The sequence below is a fragment of the Odocoileus virginianus genome, chromosome 5 (assembly GCF_023699985.2).
Source record: "Odocoileus virginianus isolate 20LAN1187 ecotype Illinois chromosome 5, Ovbor_1.2, whole genome shotgun sequence".
NCBI classification, from domain to species: domain Eukaryota; kingdom Metazoa; phylum Chordata; class Mammalia; order Artiodactyla; family Cervidae; genus Odocoileus; species Odocoileus virginianus.
Window position 1 is genome coordinate 1,737,608 of NC_069678.1, and position 20,341 is coordinate 1,757,948.

Genomic DNA, 20,341 nt, shown 5'->3' on the forward strand with positions numbered 1-20,341 from the left:
TAAATCCAATGTTATAAAATAGGACAAAACTGGAATTTTTAAAGTCAAAGATTATTCAAGATTCATCAACTCACTGGGATGAATATCTTTATAAAACAAAAATGCTATAAATAATATAAAAAATACCCTTATTTATAAATCTAATTTTTAGTTGGTTATATTTTCTTAAATCAAGACGTGAGTGTATGCGTGTGCTCAGTGTGTCTGACTCTTTGTGACCCCATGGACCACTGGGCTCCTCTGTCCATGGAATTTTCCAGGCAAGAATACTAGAGCAGGTTGCCATTTCCTACTCCAAGGGATCTTCCTGACCTAGGAATTGGACCGGTAATCTCTTGTGTCTCCTGCATTGGCAGGCAGATTCTTTACCACTGTGCCACCTGGGAAACCAAATCAAAGCGTCAGTTCAGTTCAGTTGCTCAGTCGTGTCCAACTCTTTGCGACCCCATGGACTGTGGCACGCCAGGCTTCCCTGTCCATCATCAATTCCCAGAGCTTGCTCAAGCTCATGTCCATCGAGTCGGTGATGCCATCCAACCATTTCATCCCCTGTCGTCCCCTTCTTTTCCTGCCTTCAGTCTTTTCCAACATCAGGGTCTTTCCCAATGAGTCAGTTCTTTGCATCAGGTGTCTGTCGTGTTGCGAAGTCAATACTTCGCAAAGTATTGGAGCTTCAGCCTCAGCATCCATCCTTCCAGTGAATATTCTGGGTTGATTTCCTTTAGGATCAAGGCATACCAGTTTTTAAAAAAGTGGAAATATTTTGCTATGAAACTTGCATCTTAAGTCAATTTCTGTGGGTCTGGTATCAGTATCTCGTAAGTAGAAAACAAATATCCTATTAGATAATACCTGTAAGGGGCATAGAAATCCTCAAAATGCTATCAGGGAAATAAAATTAGTATCTCCCTTGTTGCATTTATGTGCCTTTTTATCAAGGCAGATTTCAAAGAGGAAGACAGATGTTTCTCCACTTTGTTTTTATTTAAATGTACTACTTGGGATTTGAAGCTTCTGCACTTCTTCTGTTTGTTTGGATTTTTTTTCATGGCTTGATCCCAAAAAAATGGAATGAAAAATTTAGTGAAAGCTTTGTTGTTTGAAATTGCAGGGTGCTGTGAGACTTACTGCAAATCCCTGATGTCTCCCTGTCTGCCTTCAATTCTCCTATTTTTGGTAATAATGCAAGCAGTCATTTTAGAAAACTTTGCTTTGTTCATTTTACTGAGCTTCTTCCAGACACCATGTGCCTGAAGCAATAGCAGCAGTCAGCCACAGCCAAGGTCCTAGGGTGTAAGCTCAGACTTCATCTTTCTCAAATGCTGCCACTTGAAATTTGCATAAATGTTGAAAAGAAAATTAAAAGGGCCCTCTATACCTCCTCTTCACATATTTTAGGAACCCCAGCCATTCAAGGCACTAAAATGTCTTTTGAGTCATCTGTGGATATAAAAGCACAAATAGATACCATCCTGCAGACAGAGGGAGCAGGATATGGGGAAAAAAAAAAAAAAATCATGTGAGACAAACAGCAGACAGAGGCTTATTTGAAGAGGCTACAAAGCAGCAAGTAATGCCAATTTAAAACGATTACATGTTAATGCAACAAGTGAAACACATTTGAAGGCTGCTCAGATTACACTGGCTGGGGTGCAGACTTAATTACTCATGTTAGAGATTCCGAAAACAAAGGGAGGCTTTTAGACCAGTGATACGTACCTGACATGATACTGAAAAGCCTTGGAAAAACTTAGGTAAATGCCTAGAGAAATTTTTAAGGACGATTCCAGTGAGTTGGATACCTGAGGTCTGTCCCTAAATGGGTAAACTCCTGAGGCACTGGAACTGGTTAAAATCAATGACAGTTTATTTTGTTTGCTGTGTTTATATACAAGTGAGGCTGATAAACATGAATAAATACTAGAACCTTGTCTGGACTGAGTTGTACTTAAACAACAAAGGTTTATGTTGTATTTCTTTTTTTTTTTTAATTTTTTTTCATTTATTTTTATTAGTTGGAGGCTAATTACTTTACAATATTGTAGTGTTTTTTGTCATACATTGACATGAATCAGCCATGGATTTACATGTACTACCCATCCTGATCTTCCCTCCCACTTTCCTCTCCACCCGATTCCTCTGGGTCTTCCCAGTGCACCAGGCCCGAGCACTTGTCTCATGCATCCAGCCTTGGGGCTGGAGATCTGTTTCACCTTAGATAATATACATGTTTCGATGCTGTTCTCTCAAAACATCCCACCCTTGCCTTCTCCCACAGAGTCCAAAATTCTGTTCTGTACATCTGTGTCTCTTTTTCTGTTTTGCATATAGGGTTATCGTTACCATCTTTCTAAATTCCATATATATGCGTTAGTATACTGTATTGGTCTTTATCTTTCTGGCTTACTTCACTCTGTATAATGGGCTCCAGTTTCATCCATCTCATGTGTTGTATTTCTTAAAGGTTCTTTCTGGAGTGATTCTGAAATTGATATTGAGAGAAGGCCTGCCAAAGGTATACAATAAAAGCAATTTTTATTTCATTCCTATTTATCTTTGAGTCATTTGGGCAGGTCATATTCTATCTGTCCCTACTCCTAACTTCCCTAGACTGTGTGGGCCCTAGGGATAGGAATTGTTTTTTTCTCTGTTTGATTTTCTTGCAATGATTAGTAATGGGCTGTGCTCAAGAGTAGTTGTTTAACAAATATTAAAAGCACCGTATTAAACCTGAATGATATTTTTGCTCATATTTGGTGTTATTTTACCTTTCATGAGTCACTTCTCCTTATGCTTGCAGTGCTATACCTTTTTTTTTTTTAAAGCAATGAGTGATTTTTTTTTAAGATAGTAGTTTAGTATCTCTTTTATTAGACCTTTACTGGTGACAGCTGGTAAGAATTCATTCCATTTATTTATAATATGACCTAAATTTCTTAGGACTCTTGATTTCTCAGTTTGTGTAAAGTGGGATCTGATTGATACAAGAAGTTCCTCTAAAGCCACCATTTATCATGAAATCAATTTATAAAGAATTCAAGTACCTACTTTGTGAAAGTAAGTGAAGTGAAAGTCACTCTGTCCTGTCCAACTCTTTGCCACCCCATGGATTATACAGTCCATGGAATTCTCCAGGCTAAAATACTGGAGTGGGTAGCCTTTCCCTTCTCCAGGGGATCTTCCCAACCTAGGTATTGAACCTAGGTCTCCCACATTGCAGGCAGATTCTTTACCAGCTGAACCACAAGGGAAGCCCAAGAATACTGGAGTGAGTAGCCTATCCCTTCTCCAGGGATCTTCCCGACCCAGGAATCAAACTTGGGTGCCTCTGCATTGCAGGATTCCTACTATGTGAGCAATCCTTTTTTGAGTTCTTACTATGTGTAAGACATTGTTCTAGGCTCTTAAAATGCATTAATTCAGTTAATTCTTATCAGGGCTCTGGTAAGAAATGAAAGCACAAAGAGGATGAGAGATAGTAAATGGGGGAGCTAGAAATCCAGCTGAGATCCTGATTGCAGCATTTATGCTTCAATCATTGAACTAGATTGCCTCAATTATACAGAAGAGAAGTAGTTTCTCTCCTCTAGAAACTTAGAAGTATAAAAGCTGAGAGAGTTAGAAGACAGCACAGAATTAAATGCTAAACTTTTTAGCATTTATTAGTGAGTTATTAGTGTTACAAGAGTAGGGGTTGGCCTGAGAGGACGGAACTGTCCAGGGGAAGCTTCCTGGGCTGGGCAGGAGGCGAGCTGGGCTGGGAGGAAGGAGCAGAATTTAGATACTAAAGGGGAAGTAGCAATCAGAGGAAGCTGAGATACTAGTGGAGGCAAGGAACTGAGTTCGTGGTGATCTATTTGAGCTAAAGGCTGCATTCAAAGCGGTTCCTGGTAATGTTGGACCCATTGTGGGCTGTGATCTTGAAGGCACAGGTGAGGGCTTAGACTGGAAGAATTAAGAAGCGACTTGGCCCTGGAAGAAAAAGTGCCAGGCTTGGCACTGTATCCACCCAAGGAACTGCAGCCACCTTTCAGCTGGTTCTTCTGAAGCCAAGCTGAGAATAACTTCTGAGAATTGAATAAGAACTGAAAGCCACTGTATGTAGACGAGCAAGTGGTGGAAGGACACGTTGCAAGTGATACTTCTGGGAGGTTAGAGGTGATTAAAATAAAGTCCTTAGCATTTGGGGGAGCTGAGAAAGTGGGTAGCTTCAGTCTGGTCTAAAAAGGAGTACCTTGCATAAGCTTTTATCAAAAAGGAAAAAAAAAAAACCCTTCATTACGCTGGAGCATTTCATGGTCCTGAGTTTTTCAAACACAGATCTGGTTGTATTATTTTTCTTGCTTAGGGCAGCCCAGTAGTCTGTGCTCACCCCTAAAGTAGAAGCTGTAGTCTAACCCCTGCCCACCTTCCTTGCTATCTCCTGTTAGTCTCCCCTTTGTTTAATAATTTCTAGCCATACAAACATGGAATACCAGTCTCATTCCATCTTCGGGCTTTTACACTTGGTTTCCTCTTTTTGGGATCACTCTTTCCCCGTATCATCATGATACTTGTTCTTATCACCTGAGAGAGGCCTTGCCTAGTCACTCTATCTAAAGTAGGTCCCTATACCTCTGGCCTTCCTGGTTATATTGTATCCCAGAACTGGGTTCTGCTTCCAGTAGAATCTATCACTTACCACTGTGAGTTAACTTTATTTATTCATTTATTATGTCTTTGCCTAGTAGAAATAAGGTTCATGTGGACAGGGACTAATAAAACATGATTTTTCTGACATCATGGCCTGTATATCACATAGTAGATGCACTGTAAGTATGTTTGTTTCTTCATTCTTCCTTCCTTTCTTTCCTTTCCTTTTTGCTTTTGTGGCTTTCAGGATCTTAGTTCCCTGACCAGGGATAGAACCCATTCCCTGGGCGATGAAAGTGCAGAGTCCTAACCGCTGGACCTCCAGGAAATTCCCTTTGTATGTTTCTGAATATTGGAAAACTAGTCCCCAAATACACAGAAAATGTGGGGACTTCCCTGGTGGTCCACTGGTTGAAAATCCACCTTCCAATGTGGGGGATGTAGGTTCGATTCCTGGTCAGGGTACTAAGATCCCACATGCGGCAGGGCAACTAAGCCCTCACACTGCAATTAGAGAAAAGCCCAAGAGCCACAAAATTTTAAAAAAAGAAAAAAGAAAATGTGTGAAATTTAGCATCTAGATGTTGTGTCACATTGCCAAGTGATGGAGTGATGGAATTTAGTGCTTCTTTTTGTTTTTGCCCTTTTGGGGGGCAGGGGCATGCACATACAGATACACAGTATATGAGATTAATATTTATCAAGCAGTAGTTATTGAGTAACATCTGTAGTTTAAGATGAAAATTCTGGAAAAAGTCATTCCTTTTGTGAGTGACTAGTTTTTCTGAGTCTCTTAAAACAACACTTTAAGCATCATTTCTTTGATTAGTGTGATTGAACATTTCACTTTCTACTCTGCAGATATAAAGCTGCTTTAAATTTTATGAAGTTTAACTGTTTTACATTGGGAAACAGTAAATTGAATTTTGAAATGAGGTCGTTCCCAATCTCACTATCATGGTTTTGAGTTATCAAAGTTTTAACTTCTGTTTTTATGACAAATAATTACAGTATTCTTTTAGAAATAGCCCCTGAACAAAGTAGTGTCCAAATTTTTACTTTTTTTTAATTGGTCGTTCGTTCATTCAGGCACTATATTGTCATGTACATCATCCAAGACTTCCAATGTATTATACAGCCTTAGGAGATTCCTTAAAGTGGACTATCAGGCCTTAATACAACTGCTGTCTACAAGTGTGGTTCCTCAAATTAGCAGAATTAGCATCACCTGGGAATTTGTTAGGAATCCAAATTCCCAGGCCCCCTTTAGATTGATTCCCTCAGAAACTGTGGGAATGGAGTTGGGCAGTTTGTGTTTTAGCAAGCCCTCCAGATGATTCTGATACACACTAGTTTGAGAACTGTGGCTTCAGTTCAGTTCAGTCGCTCAGTTGTGTCCAACTCTTTGCGACTCCATGAATTGCAGCACGCCAGGCCTCCCTGTCCATCACCAACTCCCGGAGTTCACCCAAACCCATGTCCATCAAGTCGGTGATGCCATCCAGCCATCTCATCCTCTGTTGTCCCCTTCTCCTCCTGCCCCCAATCCCTCCCAGCATCAGGGTCTTTTCCAATGAGTCAACTCTTCGCATGAGGTGGCCAAAGTATTGGAGTTTCAGCTTCAGCATCAGTCCTTCCAATGAACACCCAGAACTGTGGCTTACTAAATGTTAAAAGTTCAAGGTAGCATGATCCTGCAGATCAGTCACATAGCATTAATTATTAGCCTTGTACATAGCATTAATTATTAGCCTTGTAAGCCCACCTCCTTTTTGTCACTGAATTTGATTGGTTCACTGAGACTAGGCTGTAAAGTTATTTTCTATATTGATTGCCACATATTGACTTTAGGTTGTTTATATTTCTCTGAACCTGTCAGTGTAATGATTTGCCAGGACACTTAATAGGAACAGACTGATTTTTTTTTTTTTCTTTTTTCCTTTGCATCCATGGCTTTCTGAGTCACAGGTGGCTGGCTTCTTATATCCTTCTGGATAAAGCTCTCTAGGCACCAGGCATGGCACTCATATTCTGTTAATGAGGGAGCTGTCATCCATCCCCTGTTGGATCACAGGGGACCCTGCAGGAGTATTTAATTCACCCCCATTTGGTTTACAGGTTGGGAGATTGATCCCCCACGAGGTTCTGCTTTTCTTGCAGGGGTGTAGCTCATTTGTGGTGAGCACAGGATTTCAGGACTTCTGACTCCCTCTACTGCACCAGGATTCCTGCAGGGGGAGGACGGAGCTGTGGCTTTCTGTGTGCCTGCAGGACATTCCTTTCCTACTGAGAGGATTTTTTTTTTTTTTTTAAAGAAAAAAGCAAATAGGAAAAAAAAAGTCAGGAAGTTCTCATTGAAACTAATAAAAGTGTCTAAAGAGAATAAAAAAATCAGTTTGAGAACTTTGGTATGGAGGAAATAACCTGACATTAACTGTTTTAATTATAGTTGTTGCATTGGGCTTATCAGTGTGGGAAGAGGGAGCATTTGAGCCCTACAGGGAAGTGGGATATGGACAGCAAGATGACCCTGTTCCTGCATATGCCTGTTCAGATTACAACCTAGAGACTGCTTGTGTGATCCCAACAGCTGTCATGGAGATGGGGCTGGAGTCGGTAAAGCCCTGTATTGTCATAGCTAGTGCTAGGGTAGAATGCCCAATGAGGTGGTCTCTTAATCTCCTTGGCCTTCACTTTCCAATATATGGGTATAATAATACCTATTCTGCCAAGTTTGGGAAGAAAAGTGTCATAGTGGGGAGCAGCATATTACTGTGTTCAGAGGACAGACACTCTCATGAGATCCAGTCTCCCTAGGTTCAAATCCTGGCTCTTTAACTGATGATTGTGACAATAGGTAGGTCACTTATGCTTTCTGTGGAAATGAGTTTAATGAAATTAACTACTTCATTAGGGTTGTGGGGAAGATTTAATTAGTCTATATAAGTGCTTTAGAACAATATTGCTGTGTGTTAACTATTGTTACTAGTTTTAAAAAATATTATTACCTTAAGAGATGAGATTTTTATAAACTTTCACCAGTTGCTAACAGTAGTGGACAAGCAAAGGGTTCTCATGCAGTAACTGTTAGTAGAGGAGTTGTTCTAATATCTAGCTTGTGCATGGGCCCTGCTGTGAGAAGAAGCTAGTATGCCCCAGAAGGGCAGACCTGGAGCCTCTAATGTTGTAATTTATTCATAGAGTGATATGCACACTCTATTCATAGAGTGATAAGCACAGAGGAAACTCAAAACCAGGGCCTTCTCGATTTTGCTTTCAGGTTTTTGTTTTGTTTTTTTGTTTTTTTCTTTCAGGTATTTTTATATGAACCATCCTAGGAGATGAATATCTTCATAATCTTCTAGAAAATGTTTCATGGACTTTGATTTTGGCTTTTATTGTTTGACAAGGTTTCTTTCTGTCTTCCCTTTCTAATTGTTACTAGGATTCTTGATAAGCATTTTGGTGATGAAAATTCTAACTCTAAAAGCTAAACGATCAGGGTATTGTAACTATCCAGCAAACAAGTGGCAGCCTTTGGGTAGACTTCCTCCTCTTTCGGCTGAACTCAATGAAAGTTTCTGCTATTGCTGTTTATTTCTGAGCAGTCTCTTTTGGGAGGGAATTAGGATGGTGAAGTGCCTTTTTACTACGGGAATGAGGATTCAAGAGTTTGAGAATTATTATTTTATTTATATATATATAAAATTAACTTTTCATTTTCTTTACTTTGATATCCCCCCTCTTCTACAAGCTCTATTCATGGTCTACTCCCCATCTTTGTTTGAGCCCCTTGGAGTTAGTTAGAGATTGTGTTTTATTTATTTCTCTGTTTTTTATTTCTGCCTTTTCTTCTGGATCCTAATACAGCATCTAGTATACATTAGGCTCTCAAATATAGTTTATTGAATGAATATTATTGATGTTTCTGATTACTTCTTGAAGTGGCCTGTTTTGAAACTTCACGTGAAGGCTTAAGTAATTCGTTGATATCATGGTGACCTAGTATCTACAGTCTTCCTGAATATTTATTGATGAATCCTTACATTGCTTATCTGAAGTGTCCAAATCCCAAGATGCTTGTGGAATATCATGGATTGGATAGTATAACTTTAATTTTCATAGTGTCATTGGGAAAGGGATGTAGCAGCCTAGAGAGAGAGAAGCACAGAGAATTAAGAATGCCATTCAAGACCACAGAGCAGTTACTATGGGAAGAGACTCTTGGGATGAGCTTTTCTACTTTATGACCCCAGAAGCCAAAAGATAAAAAGATGATCTGAATTTGATGTTTCTTTAATGTCTAAGGGTTATGATTAGTGACTTATTTCTAATGTGCATTTGTTTTTATTTTTAGCATTGCAATGTCGGGATGGCTATGAGCCCTGTGTAAATGAAGGAATATGTGTTACCTACCACAATGGTACAGGATACTGCAAGTAAGTTTTTCTCTCTCTTTTTTTTTTTTTCATGTATCTTATTTTTCCTCAGTAGGAAATTGGGCAAAATTTGGCTCTATTATCCTATACTTAATACCTCTGTGAAATGTTACTGGTTCACTAACTTTTCTGATATAATTTTCTGGAAGATGAGGATTTGGATGTCAGATAAATGGTTAATAAGAACTTACTGTCTTACCCTTATCTTACTGTCTTACCCATCATGATAAAGACTTTCAGTGCATAGCTTGTGTGTGTGTGTGTGTGTGTGTCTGCCTGTGTGCTTAGTCACTTAGTCATGTCTGACTCTTTGTGACCCTTTGGACTGTAGCCCACCAAGCCCCTCTGTCCATGGGATTTTCCAGGCAAGAGTACTGGAGTGGGTTGCCATTTCCTCCTCCAGGGGATCTTCCTGACCCAAGGATCAAACCCATGTCTCCTGTGTCTCTTGCATTGCAAGCAGATTCTTTACCCACTGAACCATCAGGGAAGCCCAGAGAGTATATTCTTTAACATTTTTCAGTTTAATTGTTAAGTTAAGAAATCTTTCAGTTAAGAAAATTTCAGTTTTCAGATTAGAATCTATTCTCAATGTATTAGCTCTGATCTTGTTTTTAAGTCATACCAAATGCATGTTAACTTTAATTCTGCCTACCATAGGTAAATATTATAGCCATGTAACACTTTTTTTTTCCTAATGTAAAATATCCAATTCTGGAGGAGAGTCTGTGAGAGAAGAAAATGCACACTTGCCTGTAGGGATGGAGTAGGGAGCAGGGGCTGTGGGTGAAGGTCATTATATGGATTTAAAAGAATAAGGGTTAGGGTTAGGAAATGGCAGCCCACTCCAGTATTTCTTGCCTGGAAAATTCCATGGACAGAAGAGCCTGGTGGCTGCAGTTCATGGGGTTGCAGAGAATCGGACTTAGCTGAGCATGCACACACTAGCCACGCTAGAGAAGAATTAGGATGAGGAATAGGACTAGGGAGTATAGGCTAGTTCTCAGGAGTGTTTCTTTTCTTCCTGTCTGATCATGAAGTGTAGCCATACTTTTTGTTTGAGGAAGGCCTGTAAGGTAATCTTTTAAATTGCTTCTCTAGATTTCCTATGGATAATTTCCCCCGCTTCTACCTCAATTGAAAATTTTTGATAGGAACATGTATCCATTCTATTTCTTTAATAGAAAATAAGATTTGGTAATATGACATTTATCTTCTCTAATACTTCTTTTGGAGTGTGTTTGTTCTTTGCTTTGGTAGAAGTATGTGCTTGATAAGCATTTTAAGTGAGTTTATCCAACATAGTTTTGTTCCTTTTCTGGATATTTAGCTGAATAACTTAACTGTAATAATTACATTTGTTCCAATCAAGTCTATTCTGACACTGGGATTTAAGTTCTTTAATGTTATGAACAAGAATTTTTCCAAGTCAGAAAAAATTTTCTTCACCAAAGTGAAAATATTTTAAGCTGTGATGACAGTAAAGCTTAACAATAGGTTATTTGGATTGGAATAAAAATAACATTGGAAATGAAATTTTTTATGTAGCTGATTATAGGCCGTTCACTTAGTTTTTCTAGCTGGGGAAAAAAATCCAACCAAAAACTTGTGATGTAGTCTCCTCTAAGAATGGAAGCACAACTGGAGATAATAGGGAAAGGAACTTAATACGTTAGAATTGACCACTGCAATCTTGTTTAGTCTCTTTTTGGCATCTGGTGTCTTGGTTACTTGCTTCATTCTATTATTTAGCTATCTCATGGTAGTTAACCCATTATATTATGATCATTTGTTGATAATGTTTCTCCCACTAGAGTATGAGAGGTCCTGGTCTTGTGCATTTTCAGTCTGGTATATAGCTAGTGCTTAACAATATGTTTCTTGAACCAAAAGATGCTCAATAGGTATCATCATTCACTTGTTTATTTATTTATTTAATTGAAGGATAATTGCTTTACAGAATTTTGTTGCTTTCTGTCAAACCTCGACATGAATCAGCCATAGTTATACATATGTCACCTCCCTTTTGAACCTCCCTCCCATCTCCCGCCCCATCCCACCCCTCTAGATTGATACAGAACCCCTGTTTGAGTTTTCTGAGCCATACGGCAAATTCCCATTGGCTATCTATTTTATATGTAATATAAGTTTCCATGGTACTCTTCCCATACATCTCACATGTTTTTAAATCTATTTGTCTTAAATAAGTAGAGACTGGGCCTTTCCTCTGAGAATTTTGTTTGCTTCATGTAGTATTCAGGATGTCGGTATCATGCTGCTGCTGCTAAGTCACTTCAGTCATGTCCGACTCTGTGTGACCCCATAGATGGCAGCCCACCAGGCTCCCCCATCCCTGGGATTCTCCAGGCAAGAGTACTGAAGTGGGGTGCCATTGCTTTCTGCGGTTGGTATCATACAGAGAGGCAATTTAGTTCTAAATTATTTAGAGATAATTCAACTTGGTGACTTATGTAGGGAGAATTTCAAATACATTCCAAATGTTAGCCTACATATTTGTGGTCTGACATGGGGAGAGAAGATTCTAGAGGAGACTAAACTCTGAGCACATACCAGGAATGGACACTAAGGGTCATTTTAGGAGAGAAAAACAGATCTGTGAGTCTCAGGCTCTCCAACCAAGGTGAGAGAGACAAAGTTAACCCCAGTTTTCAGAAGAAGCATTGCTAGGAAACAGGGGACTCACTTTGTGATTGACAAAAATGGAGCTGCCAGAATTCTGTTGCTGAATATGTGTTAATTATTGATAGGGTGGATTGCTTATGGGTATAGTTCTAGATATAGTCCTAGATGTCCCTCAGATGACTTCCAACCCTGTTGTGAGGGAAACAACCTTCTGAAAAGCAGAGTAAGGGGAAAAATGGGCATGGCCACCTTCTGGGGAGACCAACATGGATAACAAAGCTTGTAAAAAAGTGGTTGTTTCTCTACTTCAGTGAAAGTAATATTAGCATCTTCAGGAGTAGAAGAATCAACATAAGTGGACACAGGAAAAGCAAGAACAATATCAGGGATGCCAGGTCACTCGTCCTACAGTGGCACGCCAGCCAACATCCACAGCATGTTAAGCAAAATTTAAGTAAAAATAACATTGACTTAGCAGACCTTTCAGTATATCTTCACCACCTTTAATTTTTTTCCCTAGGGAAAGAAGTTACTCCAGCTTGCTCAGTAAATATTATTTTCGCAAAATGGTATATGATTATTAGAACACTTAGAAGATTTATAAAAATCACATCAGATATACAGGACTTAATGACTGTCTTTTTATTCATGAGATTGCTTAGTGGATTAAGGAAAGAGAGCTGAGGCCAAATTTCTTTTACTGGGGTGAGTGGGTGGGAGTTAATGGAAAATGTTTTAAAGTAGAAGGCAACTGACTGTCTCTTTAAAGAGCATAATGTTATTGACTTAGCTAAATTATAATGGTTGTTTATGGAAATTATAGAAATCCTTGATAAGATCACATTGACAGATGAGGACAAGTACTTTTAAAGGTTAGTTTTGTATACAGCTCAACTATTTTTTTCTAACTGTTAAGTATTCTATCAGTCTGTGATTAGATTGGGAGCCAGACAAGAAGAACCTGTGTAATCTTGCATAAAACTCAATTATTGCTCCTAAATAGTTGTTGTCAGCTCTTAATAAAGCCCTCTCACTACACAGAGGTAAGACATTTCATTCTCTCCCTTGTCCTACTGGGAGGTGTAAATATGTAATTAAGTTTGGCTGTCATTAATCACTTTCAAGTTGTTTTCTCAGGCTTTCAAATAAAACCATTCCAAATCCCTCTTTGATTAAAACTCGTGGGCAACTCAAGTTCACTAGAGTGTTGGGAGTGGGTGAGGTTACAATTTGCAAAATTCACAAAATGTGTATTTTTAAGGACACATTTATCATAGTTATTTAAAGTCCTTGCCTGCCAGTTTTTAACATATGGGTTGTCTTTGGGTGTGTTTCCATCAACAGCCCTTTCAGTTTCCCTTTACTTCATGTTTATGGTAGTTTTTATTGTTTCCTGGATATTATAAGTGATGCGTTTTAAAATTTATCTTCTACTATAGAATGTTACTGGAAGATCAGCTTGATGCTATGGAGGCTTGTATTTCAGTTCTGGTGTGGAGGGTCTGTTTCACTCTTAGTCTGATGGTGTATTTTAGGCAAGACTTGGAGTCTGGATACACTCCTTATTCCCAAGGTATGACCCTTCAGTGAATTCAGTGGAAAGTATGAGGTGTTTACCACATACTGGGGTGTATCTCAAGCCCCTCTAATTTGGTAGGACTTGAATTCAAACCTCTGACTCCCCAGAACCATGCTCAGCTTTTCAGCCTTCCAGCTCTTGCTTTCTGTTGTGTTCCTCATATCATCTTGTTGTGGAGTTACATGACATGTTTTGTAACATGTCTGGTTACAAAACTGGTTCTGTCTGGTCCAGGATTTCTCTTCCTCAGTTTTCAGAAGAATTTTGACAGTTCCAGATACCTTTGACTCCTTGGCTGTTATAGGACCTCCATTCACTTATGCTTCATGAGCTGGAGAATACCTTCAGGGAAAAAGGTATATAAGTGTAGGTTTCCTATATGTAGCTTGTTTTTTCCTTTGAGGTTCATATCCCTTCTAGTTTCTGCCTGCTTTGATTGCTCTCTGGTACCTTTTAATATTTTGCCTGAAGTTTATAATTATTATAAATGAGAGAGTTGATCTAAGTTACTCTGCCATTACTTTATTGGAAGGACTGATGCTGAAGCTGAAGCTTCAATACTTTGGCCACCTGATGTGAAGGACTTACTCATTGGAAAAGACCCTGATGCTGGGAAAGATTGAAGGCAAAAGGAGGAGGGGGCAGCAGAGGATGAGATGTTTACATAGCATTACCAACTCAACTGGCATGAAGCTGAGCAAACTCTGGGAGATAATGAAGGACAGGGGACCCTGGCTTGCTGGAGTCCATGGGGTTGCAAAATGTCAGACACGACTTAACCACTGAACAACAACTCTGCCATTGATTTTAATAGTAAAAAATAAAATTCTAAGAGTCCTTCAAAATTTTCTGCATACCGCTTAAGAGGTAAGTAGCACAGTATTTGTGAAACAGTAGAAAATCACCATGAGTTATATACCTTCTGTGAATGGTTGATTCCTTTTGAGAATCTCTACTTTTTGCCAAAGTATCTAAGTAGAAACATTTTAAAGTCAATTATTATAAATAAAAAATTTTATAAAGCATGACTGTCATATTTCACCTAAAATTTATCTACTGATGCTAAGAAACATTAAACTTAAACAACTAACAGTTTTCCTTGCCAGGATTAGGAAGTAGCACTGGTGGTCCAGGCCTCCAAATGCCACCCAAGAAAACCAGAGCCATTGCTTCTTCATCCTCTAGAGAGAAGGAAATAGCAACCCACTCCAGTATTCTTGCCAGGATAGTCCCACGGATAGAGGAACCTGGTGGGCTATAGTCCATTGTGTTGCGAAGAGTCGGATATGACTGAGCGACTGGGAGTAGAGATACTCAACATATTCCAGAGCCTGACTGAATAGTATAGGGTGCGTCACCAGTGTGTTGTGGCGGTACTGCCCTCAAAAGGCGTTTTCAAAAGTCATGCCTGACTCCGCATTTTCCACTTTCATTCACCTTGCTGGTGCACTCTGCTGTTCAGGAGCAGTATCAGATCAAAGAAAGGCCCTGGGAGAAATATCAACTATTAGATCACTTTCTCTCTTCCTGCTGAAACTGGCTTTGCCAGCAAGGTTCCTTCAATCTTGATAAATAATATTTGAAGGCAATAGTTCAAAATTAATACAAAAATTATGATTAAAATATGCACATTAAAAAAAAAGATGAAATCAGTACTGTTGATTGTTTTTTCTTTTGCTCCAGGCCCCTGGTGTGGTTAGTCTGGCACTGGTGAGTAAAATAACACATTTGAAAGAGCCCTGTTTGATGACATGGAAAGGACAAGTTTTCATGTCAGATAGACTTGAAGTTGAGCCTCAAATACTGTCAGTAATTAGATCTTTGGCAAGTTGAAGAGTATTATACTAGCTAACATTTATTGAGCGTAAATTACGTACTCTGTGCTCAATTAAGCTCTTTACGTGTATTTTTCTAGTCCTCAGGTAAGGTTGAGCATGCTCAGTCACTCAGTTGTGTCTGACTCCGCGACCCCATGAGCTGTAGCCCCCCAGTCTTCTCTGTCCATGGAATTCTCCAGGCAAGAATACTGGAGTGGGTTGCCATTTCATCTTCCAGGGAATCTTCCAGGCCCAGGGATTGAATCTGTGTCTCCTGTGTATCCTGCATTGGCAGGTTGATTCTTTACCACTGAGTCACCTGGGAAGCCTCCTCAGGTAGATAATTTTAATATCCCTGTTTTACCAGTGAATATATGAAAACTCAGAGAGGTTAAATATTTTACCCAATATCACATAACTCTTTAAGTATCTGACCTGGGGTGTGTTCTTTGAAAATGTACTGTTTCTCTGAGTCTCAGTTTGCTTATCAGTAAAATGGGACAAAATTACCTATTTAAACTACCTAAATGGTAGTTTAAACAGGATCTTCTAAAAAGGCAGTGTGGAACATTTGAAAGTGCATTAAAGGCAGCTTTTCAGATCAGGATTATGATTAAAATTCTATATAGTTTCCTTTAAAGTAGAGACATAGGTAGATCTGTGTAGCTCATAATACTGGGTTGGCCAAAATTTTGTTAGGGTTTTTCTGTACCATCTTATGGAAAAACCCATATGAAGTTTTTTGCCAGCTGAATACATGGGCCAGGCTTGGCTAATGCTGCATTTCTGAGAAGTGGCCTTGACCATAAGAGCTCAGTGCAGTTAATGCAGATGAAATATAAGAAGAGAGCAGTGAAGGTGAGGGTAGAGGATATTGTGTGCTAACATGCTTTTTAGTAGAAAAAATTAAACTTAAAACCTTGAAACTTCTCCCTTTTTTCCTAATGGAAGATGAGCAAGTCCAGACAGATTTTATGCAGCTGTGAAACTGAGACAAGTTAAATTCTACCACTTCTAATAAATGATGCTGCCATCACAGGAATCACAAATTGTTAAACGCACAGCCTTGTACTTGCAGTGTGAGTTATAGACATATAGATGTGTGTCCTGTAAGGCTTTCTTTGTTTAGGACTTGGGGTCTAGACCTTTCAACAGAACCATTTCTAAGCTGTTGTTCTTATTTACTTTTATGTTCTTGAAAAAATCCTTTAACAAATATGTTGTGTCCCTGAGGAATTTTTCATGAAGTATGAAATTTTTCAAGAATTTTTCATGAATTATGAAAAATTTATTAATAGCTTCTTATCAATATATAACAGCAGAATTCTCGTGTTCTGTTCAACTGATCTTTATTCTTTAGGTTAGAAACTTTTCAAAGTTCAGTGTTAGGTGGAGAAGTAGAAAAAGGTGGTTCTTAGGCTCTGCTTGTATTCTTTTGCCTGTCTTGGGTCATTGCCAGTAAGTTAAACCAACTAATCTTGGCCTGCAAACCTGGCACAAATAGTTAGGAGTTTAGCTAGGCTTCTTTCAACACAGTCCCCATAACACAGGTTAACTGTAATCCTAAGTAAAGTTTCTTTCTCATTGTTCCATTGTGGCATGTCAGCACCATTAATTTCATGTAGTAATTCCTTTATCCCCTTTTTCTTTTGACTAAGCAGGATGAGAAATATTTCTCTTTCATGATCTGGAGTAACTTAATTAAATCCTTCATTTAAAATTTTGGCTATCTGTCTTTTATCAGGGCTAGCAAGATTGAATACAAAGGGTTTGAGGAAGTCAGAATGTGATAAAAATGTAATTATCTAAAAATTTCCAAGTACTTTTTTCTCTGTTAAGCTAGGTTAAATGTGTGGGCGAGATAAAGCTTTTCATTAAGCATCCTTCTCAGCATCCTGAGCTAGGAATTTTGTAGCTAGGAATGAAGTTTAGTGTTTCTGCCACCCCATCCCCTCATTATGTGAGAGTGTGTCTGTGTGTGTGTGTGTGTGTGTGTATTATGTGTTTTGTTTTCATAGTTTTTTAGTTGTGTTTTGTTTTACATCTCAGTGTCATTTACAATTTCTCTGGGGAGTCCTGAAGTTTCTATACCCTATTTACTCATCATCGGTAATCTTCACTAGCACTTCATCCTCTGTGTCTGAAAATGTATTACTGACTCTCATACTGATGACTTCAGTCTTCTCTTATTAATGCAGTTACCTTCTGTTTAAAATGTTCTGCTCCTAAACGATCTTCTACTTGGATCCAATAAAAAGGCCTTTATGGAAAGAAAGTGAAAGCAAAGACTAATAAAGGCGTTATTTAAATAACAGGTGGCATTACTCAGAATACATATCCAACTGGAATGTTATATCCATTTTTTTTTCCTTATATAAGTTTGAGGAGAAGGTAGGTGTTAATGAGAAAAGAGGCTGATCAAGCCTTCTGTAGAATAGTAGCATTTAGGGCACAGAGTCTATGTGGATTCAGGCTGTTTTCCAACAGGTACTATATGTATTGTCCTGAATCCTCAACACTGAAAGTCAGACTCTAAAACACTTGAGGATCATCACTGTTTGTCTTAGTCAACTCACGCTGCTATAACAAACTACCAAAGACCAGGTGGCTTAACCAACAGACATTTATTTCTCATAGTTCTGGAGGCTGGGAAGTCCACGATCAAGGTGCTGGCTTCCTCAATTCCCTGTGAGGACTTTCTTTCTGCTTTGTAGCCAGCCAGCTTCTCACTATGTCCTCACATGGTGGGAAGAGAAAGTTCTGGTCCCTTCGACTCCTTTTAAGGGCACTAATCCCTTCATGAGGACCCCACCCTCTTGACGTCATCTGCTGAGTTATTTCCCAAAGTCCCCAGCTCCAAATAACATCACATTGAGGATGAAGGTTTCAATATAAGGATTTTGAAGGGTGCACTCAGTCCGTAGCCCTCTTCAAAGGAAAGTTTAATTTTCACCAAACTGGTGTTTATTAAACTAGCTACTGTGATTAAGCACTGTGCAGGGTATTGTAATCAAACATAAAGGCTGAGGAGGTCTGTGCTGTCTGACTTTCTTATTCACAAGTATCTATACCTCAGGAGTGTCTTTTAATGAATGTTGTGTTTCTCTTGCATAAGACATGGTGGCAGTTCTCTGATGTCTTGCCATCTTATTGGGGAGATGAGGCATACACATACATATATATGTATACATATATATAATATGTGTATGTATATGAACTGTGGAGATTGAGACAAGGGAATGACTGCTATGGGATGTAAGACTAAAATTAGAGAATTTTTTATGGTTCACTTATAATCTGAGAATAAATCTGAGAATATTGACTGTGTTTTAGGAAATGGATAGGCAGAAGGATGGAAGTAGAGAGACTGAGGCGACTAGAAAAGGCTATGATTAACTGAAATAATCATTACCAATATTGTCATTGTTGTTTCCTTAATGACATAGTTTTAAAACTTTTTTTTTTACATCGTGGGTGTTCTCTGTCTGTACTTCAGTTTATGTGAGGTTTTGCTCAACTAGCTTGTGGATTTTTAATCTGTTTCACAATGACAGCTAACTGATTTGAAAAATCATTCCATTAGCACATGTTGGCTTGAATGCCTGAGATAGGCAATCTGGATTAAGGGATGAGGGGGGATACCAAGGACAAAGAAGAGGGAGCAGCTGGGAGCAATCATCTCTCCTTCCCTCTGCCTTTTGGCCTTGACTGTTGAGTTTTGTGCTGCTTCCAGAACAGAGTGGCCAGGTAGGCTTGTGGACATCATTTACAGGGAAACTCAGAATTCAGAATCTCTGAGGCAAGAAAAAAAAAGGGTTAGGAGGAGTGATGGAAAAACAGATGTCAGGAGCAGGATCAATCTTCATATAAGGCATAGTGCATTCTTGATCTGAAGCATCCCAACCTCAGATCTCTTTTGTACAGCATATCATTGTCCTGATCCTGTTTGTTTCAGGGATCCAGAGTAAGCAAGCTGTTAGACACATCTCTGGTTACCCCAAATTAGCTCATGTCCTTTTCTGCTTGTTTCCTCTGATTATATAGTACATATCCAAACCTTCAATTATACAGAATAAACCAGGGATGCCTATTCTGTGTGGAAAACATTTGATAGTGGTTATGATTCCTTTGCTTAGACCAGGGCAGTGACTTGGCCATTTAACCGCCTTTCCCTTTAAAATTTTGAAATGCTGGTGGTTATTGTGTAAGCCAGAGACATCTCCTTAAGGAATTATTTTACTGGGCAACTTGCCTTTTCTGAAATCTCACTCAGCCTCAGTACCTCAGGAACCTTTTTGACTTAAATTTTCCTCTTAGCTGCATTTGTAAGTAATATTTGTGGTGTCTCATTCTCTGTCTCATATTGTTAAAATTTATGGCCTTGAATTTCTGGGTCACTCTTAAAAAATGGACAGAACTTGATTACTAATGAAAAGTTGACTCATTTCCTCTTAGGCAAAGGCTGACACTGATAATCAGAGTTTATAATTAGTTTTTAGAGAAGCATACTCTCTAATTATGGGACATCATCACCTATTCTTTCCTAAATTTTATAAAAATTAATAAGAGCATTATGAGCTGGGGAAATGAGTAAGATAGGTACTTATGCTGTGTTGAGATGATGTATAAAAATTATGTCTGGAAAAAGGTCCTACATGAATTTAATTAAGTGGTTGATTCCGTGCAAGCTTAAATTTGGTGCATCTCTTCCCAGACATACACAGTCATTTTTAGTCTTAGTGTGATTTGTTAGTGGATCAGAGTCCATAAAGGGAGGGACTGCAGTGTCTGCCACTATTCTATCCTGAGGAAAATAGGCTTTCATGTTGGCCATATGACTTGGGGAAGAGCCCTTTCTTTCCCTTTTAGGCTCATGGTTCCTCTTTATTCTCCATATCTTGTTTAAATTATTCGCTCTTTCTCTTTTGCTTATTCTTTGCTTATGCTTCCTGCAAGGAGTTAGCTGAAAGTGTGGGTTGTGCAACAGTTCCTTTATACAAGTGTGTATTAAATTGTCTGTGTGCTTAGAAGGATAAGAGTTAGGTAGCATGAAGAATGTAAAAGAAGAGACACATGCACAGTTCTTGCCCCAGGGAGTCCCTGCTTAGAGTGGGTTGATGGTCAAGACACACACAACTATTGACCCCAAGCATTACCATCAGCAAACATCATTGCAGTCTCGGGCAGTATTGCTGAAGAAATTAAAAAACCAAAACTGTAGAGTCATCAGA

The 20,341-nt window shown here is 38.9% G+C and overlaps 1 protein-coding gene across 1 annotated transcript in view; it reads left to right on the top strand.

The window, feature by feature from the left end:
• The window catches only part of NOTCH2 (notch receptor 2), a 175,352-nt gene that overhangs the window by 42,396 nt on the left and 112,615 nt on the right, over positions 1 to 20,341 (top strand). Inside the window, exon 2 of the mRNA XM_070467224.1 lies at positions 8,990 to 9,071. Within this exon, the coding sequence (XP_070323325.1) occupies positions 8,990 to 9,071 (82 nt within the window). The remainder of the gene's footprint in view (positions 1 to 8,989; positions 9,072 to 20,341) is intronic.